At 50.1% G+C, this 5,518-nt stretch overlaps 1 protein-coding gene across 1 annotated transcript in view; it reads left to right on the top strand.

Moving 5' to 3' along the window:
- Positions 1-954: 954 nt before the first annotated feature.
- LOC130206620 (cadherin-9-like) overlaps positions 955-5,518 on the top strand; it is a 35,423-nt gene continuing 30,859 nt past the window's right edge. Inside the window, exon 1 of the mRNA XM_056434671.1 lies at positions 955-1,385. Within this exon, the coding sequence (XP_056290646.1) occupies positions 1,132-1,385 (254 nt within the window). The 5' untranslated portion in view covers positions 955-1,131. The remainder of the gene's footprint in view (positions 1,386-5,518) is intronic.

The raw sequence follows: 5,518 nt of genomic DNA, 5'->3' as shown, positions 1-5,518 counted from the left end.
TGAGTGGCGCTACGTGAGTGACGCTACGTGGTGATGCTACGTGGTGTGACGCTACGTGGTGACGCTACGTGAGTGATGCTACCGTAGTGACGCTATGTGAGTGTGATGCTACCGTAGTGACGCGACGGTAGTGACGCGACGTGAGTGGCGCTACGTGAGTGACGCTACGTGAGTGACGCTACGTGAGTGACGCTACGTGAGTGACGCTACGTGAGTGACGCTACGTGAGTGACGCTACGTGAGTGACGCTACGTGAGTGACGCTACGTGAGTGATGCTACGTGAGTGTGACGCTACGTGAGTGACGCTACGTGAGTGACGCTACGTGAGTGGCGCTACGTGAGTGACGCTACCGTAGTGATGCTACGTGAGTGACGCTACGTGAGTGACGCTACGTGAGTGACGCTACGTGAGTGACGCTATGTGAGCGACGCTACGTGAGTGACGCTACGTGAGTGACCCTACGTGAGTGTGACGCTACGTGAGTGTGACGCTACGTGAGTGACGCTACGTGAGTGGCGCTACGTGAGTGGCGCTACGTGAGTGGCGCTACGTGAGTGACGCTACGTGAGCGACGCTACGTGAGTGGCTATTATTAATTAGTTCATAAGGTGAACTGTATAGTTAAACGCAGCCTCGTGTCCCAGCAGCTGAGGACAGTTACATGAGCTCATTTGCATGAGCGTTGCTGGTCGATTTTTTGTGTTTATATTTAGTATTTATCGATTTTAACTTCATACACACAGCCTCCTAAATGTAATTAGCCGTTGCGTAATCACAAATCTGGAGGCGTTCACCAAAATAACCGTTTATCTGGATGCAAACCCACAGGCAACCTCTGACTTTGCAACTATCATGGATTATGCAAATGTCAACGGGAGCGCACACACACACACACACGTACAAAAACAACAAAACTTGACTCTTTTTATTAAACTTGAACATCGCATTTGAAACGCAGCCTCGACCTTCCTTTTGTTTTAATCGGTCCTGCGCGCGCGCGTGTGCGTGAGTACGCGTGTGTGAGTGTTTGTGTGTGTGTGTGTGTGTTTGTGTGTGTCTTTTTTTCTCTCCTCCCCCTTCTCTTTTTTTCCACGCCGCGTTCTGCTGGGGGACTCGTGAATGGCAGCCAATGGGAGGGGTGAGTCCCCTCAGCCCTTCAGCCTCCCTGACATCCACAGCGAGGAGCGGCGCAGCGCCACCGAGACGCGCGGCGGAGGAGGACCGACGGCCGGCGCGAGCTGCACGGAACGGATACGACGCGCGGAGCAAGGAGAAGAAGAGAGAGAAGAAGAAGAAGAAGAAGAAGAAGAAGAATAAGAAAGAAGAAGAAGAAAGAAGAAAAGCCCAAACTAATCTCCTCCCGAGAATAAACTTCATTATCAGGTGAGCGGGATCTTTATCCCGAACTTCATGTCCGAGGCGCGGAGCATGGTGAAGATGTCCGGGTCGGGTTATTCTGGGTTATTCTGTGTTATTCTGTGTTATTCTGGGTTATTCTGGGTGACTCTGGGTGACGCTCGCGCGCACAAATGACCGATGCGAAAACAGTTGCTTATGTAAGAGCGCAGCTCTCCTCCCGCGGAGCGAAGTCACTGCCGCTGGCGGCTGGTCGGAGCTCCGCGGATCAGTCTGTTAGAGTTATATATATATATATATATCCATATACATATATGCATAAACCTCCGTATGGAGAGGGAGATGGGGTTTCGATTGCCAGCGGTGCTCATCAACTTTTGCATGATGTTGTCCGTGCGTAAATCTCCATCATGTGTCGATGCAGAAACGACCTCCCTCCCCCTCCTTCCCTCCCCCTCCTCTCCTCCTCCTCCTCTTCTCCTCCTTCTCCTTCCCGGTGCAGGTCATGCGCGACGCAGTACGTTCTGCCCCGCCGCGCCAACACACACACACACACACACTCTCACACTCACACACACACACAAAGTGATGCGATCCAGCATGCGGACCCGGCGCTCCAAAAAAAAAAAATTAAAGACGCACCTTATTTAGTCACTGCGCGAACGAGACCTTTTTATCACTATTCTGCGCACCCACTGAACCTCATCGCCGGGGGAGAGTTACTTCTCTCTCTCTCTCTCTCTCTCCCCCCCCCCCCCCCCCACACACACATCTCGCTGCAGCCAGTGGCGGGACCGCGGGGGGCCATCATGCCCTGATAGAGGCGCGTGATGCTCTATCAGCGGCACAGCGATGCTCTGCTGCCTTGCCTGTTGTTGATGTTGTTGTTGTTGTTGTTGTTGTTGTTTCATGTTGGCGGGGGGCACACCCTCGGACTTGACCCCAAGTGTGTCAAAAACAACATGTCCTCCAGCGTTATTGACGTATCAGATGATATCAGTGACGTGGCTGTGCATATTTAATGAGCTCGCCGACTCATGCAGGGGGCGGGGCTATACAGGGGGGGGGCGGTCCCGTACACGTTGCACCGGCTCAATGTGAGCCCCGAGGTCACGCGCCTGGAGGGAGCGGAGGAGTGGAGGGGCGTGGCTTACGGAGGGCAAGCACGCTGTCTGTGTGAACAATAAATGAAGAAGAAGAAGAGTTTGTCATTGGAACACTCCTCTTCCTCTACTTGTTTATAATAATAATAATAATAATAATAGATTATATTTATAATGCACTTTTTAATTTGCATGGGCAAAACTCAAAGTGCAGGACAGAGACGGTCAGAACCAGAACCGGGTGCTGCCTTCTTTATTTATTTATTTATTTATTTCCAGCTCCGGGTTTGAAGTTCAGAGATGAAAGAGGAGAATCTGAGAATGATCAAAGTCCTGCAGCGCAGCCTCTGAATATTGAAAAGGCTGTGCACGGCGAGCTGTGTGTGTGTGTGTGTGTGTGTGTGTGTGTGTGTGTGTGTGTGTGTGTGTGTGTGTGAGTGTGTGTGTGTGTGAGTGTGTGTGTGTGTGTGTGTGTGTGTGTGTGTGTGTGTGAGTGTGTGTGTGTGTGTGTGTGTGAGTGTGTGTGTGTGAGTGTGTGTGTGTGTGTGTGTGTGTGTGTGTGTGTGTGTGTGTGTGTGTGTGTGGGGGGGGGGCAGACGCCGATGGCCGCTGACCCGAGCTGATTGTGCTTATCCGTCAGTCCCGATGTTTCCCGCCCGTCACAAGTCGCATTCTTCTTCTTCTAGTCCTTCTCTCCTCCTCCTCTTCTTCCTCCTCCTCCTCCTCCGCATCTGGAGCTGATCAAAAAATCACATCTCAGCGGCCGCCGGCTGCACCAGGAGCGCATGTCTTCTTCCCCGAGGGGAATGTCCACAGCCTCCTCCTCCTCCTCCTTCTTCTTCTCATCCTCCTCCTCTTCTTCTTCTTCTTCTCGTCCTCCTCCTCCTCTCCTCCCCCTCCTCCTCCTCCTCCTCCTCTCCTCCCCTCCTTCTCCTCCTCCTCCTCCTCCTCCCCTCCTCCTCCTCCTCCTCCCCTCCTCCTCCTCCTCCCCCCCCCTCCTCCTCCTCCCCCTCCCTTCCTGCTACAGTTACATGGCCCGAGGCGTCTGGTGACCATCACAGATTTCCAGCAGGCACAACGGACAACTTAATAACCGGGTCCATACTAATGAGACAGGCTCCCTTCAGAGACGCCTATTAACGGACAGCAGCCTCGAGGACCCCGAGGGAGGGGGGGGGGCGACACCTCCCCTCTGAAGGTCGACCTTAATCTCAGGTTGAATTTGACTTTTATTAAACACCTTGTAATTGAGTGGTGAGGAGCAGACGCCCCCCCCCCCCACACACACACACACCCCACACACACATACATGGAGCAGCCCCCCCCCCACACACACACACATGGAGCAGCCCCCCCCCCACACACACACACACACATGGAGCAGCCCCCCCCCCCTCCTAACAATAGGTAATCATCCCCTCCGCTTCGTGCGGGAGGAGAACCGTTACACCGAGCAGGACGAAGACGAGGAGGAGGAGCAGTGATGGTGATGAAGAGGAGTCCAGCTTCTTAGACAGTTTGATGACATCACTCATGTCTGGCGGGGGGGGGGGGGGGGTAGCATAGGGGGGGCATAGGAGGGGGGGGGTAGTTTAGTTTATTAAATTAGTCTACACCTTAGTGGAGACTATTCTTCCTGGGGTCCAGGCAAAAAACATTACAATACAATACAAATACATAAAATGCAGTACAGCGTGATAAATTTTCACAAAAACACTTAGACTTAGAAAACAACATTTACATTAAAAGTAAAATAATAATACCTAAATACCTTAAATACCTAAAATAATAACCTAATCTACTATAATTTCCTTTCCGATTATTGTTGCCTTAAGTTTCCTTTTGAAATCGCATGTATTTCTTGTTCGAGTCACATATGAGGGGAGCACATCCCAGGATGCAACGGCTCTGTACATTACCGATTACCTTCGCATTGAAAATGCCGGAAGGTTATGTTTTGATCACCGTGTATTTATTTATTTATTTATTTATTTGTATGCGTGTTATTCGCAAAACTCAAAAAGTATTGAACCGAATCGCATGCAATTTGGTGGGATGATTGTTTATTATCCGGGGACCAGTTGATTAGATTTTGGGATCGATCGGGTCAAAGGTCAAGGTCAAAGGTCATGAACAGGTCAAATCTTCTTGAATCACATGGAATTTGGTGGGATGATTGGTTATTATCCGGGGACCATTTTATAAGATTTTGGGATCAATCGGGTCAAAGGTCAAGGTCAAGGTCATGGAAAGGTCAAAATCTTTTTTTTACCATAGCACGATACATTTTTTTCCAATTGGCAACTAATGCCAACATGTTCATAATTCAATGCCCAATCTTGTGATATGCGAAGGTATGCGCTCTACCGAGTGCCCGTTCTAGTTTCTTTAGTGCATTAGTTCTTGGTAGAGGAAAAGTAAAGTGACCATTTAGTGCCTGTCTGGTATTATAAGCATGTCTCTCATTTGCAGGTGATATCTGTAAAGACAGACTGACAGGTTTCTGTGAGGAATACACATTATTTAAAAACAGAATAAGGCTACACTGCTGCCAATGTTGAATACTGTAGTCTGACCACCACCGCCTTCTTCTTCTTCTTCTTCTTCTCCTTCTTCCACTTCATCGTCTTCTTCTTCTCCTTCTTCCTAATCTTCTTATTCTTCCTCTTCTTCTTCTCCTCAAACTCTGACATTTATATAAGTCTCTTAGGTTGAGATATCTTCACAACTAGAGAGTGAGAGAGTGAGAGATGTAAAGCCCAGAGGCTTAACTCTGGCTGCAGTAAGTGGAGGAAACACTAAACACTAAACACTGTCGAGTGGGGAGGAGGAGGAGGAGGAGGAGGAGGAGGGGAGTGTGGGGGAGGGGAGGAGGGGGGGGGTGAACATGACAGCCAGTTAATAAGAGCATGGAGGACGTAGCAAGTGCATGAAGGGCTGGAAGAAAAGAGGAGAGGAGGAGGAGGAGGGGGGGGGGCTACAACATCTGACTTCTGATATGCTTTTTTATGTAAAAGCAAAAGGAAAGAGAGATAGAGAGAGGGAGAGATCACGAAG

The sequence above is a fragment of the Pseudoliparis swirei genome, chromosome 16 (genome assembly GCF_029220125.1).
Source record: "Pseudoliparis swirei isolate HS2019 ecotype Mariana Trench chromosome 16, NWPU_hadal_v1, whole genome shotgun sequence".
Taxonomy (NCBI): domain Eukaryota; kingdom Metazoa; phylum Chordata; class Actinopteri; order Perciformes; family Liparidae; genus Pseudoliparis; species Pseudoliparis swirei.
Note: the sequence above shows the minus strand (reverse complement) of the source record. Positions and strands in the feature narration are given on the sequence as shown.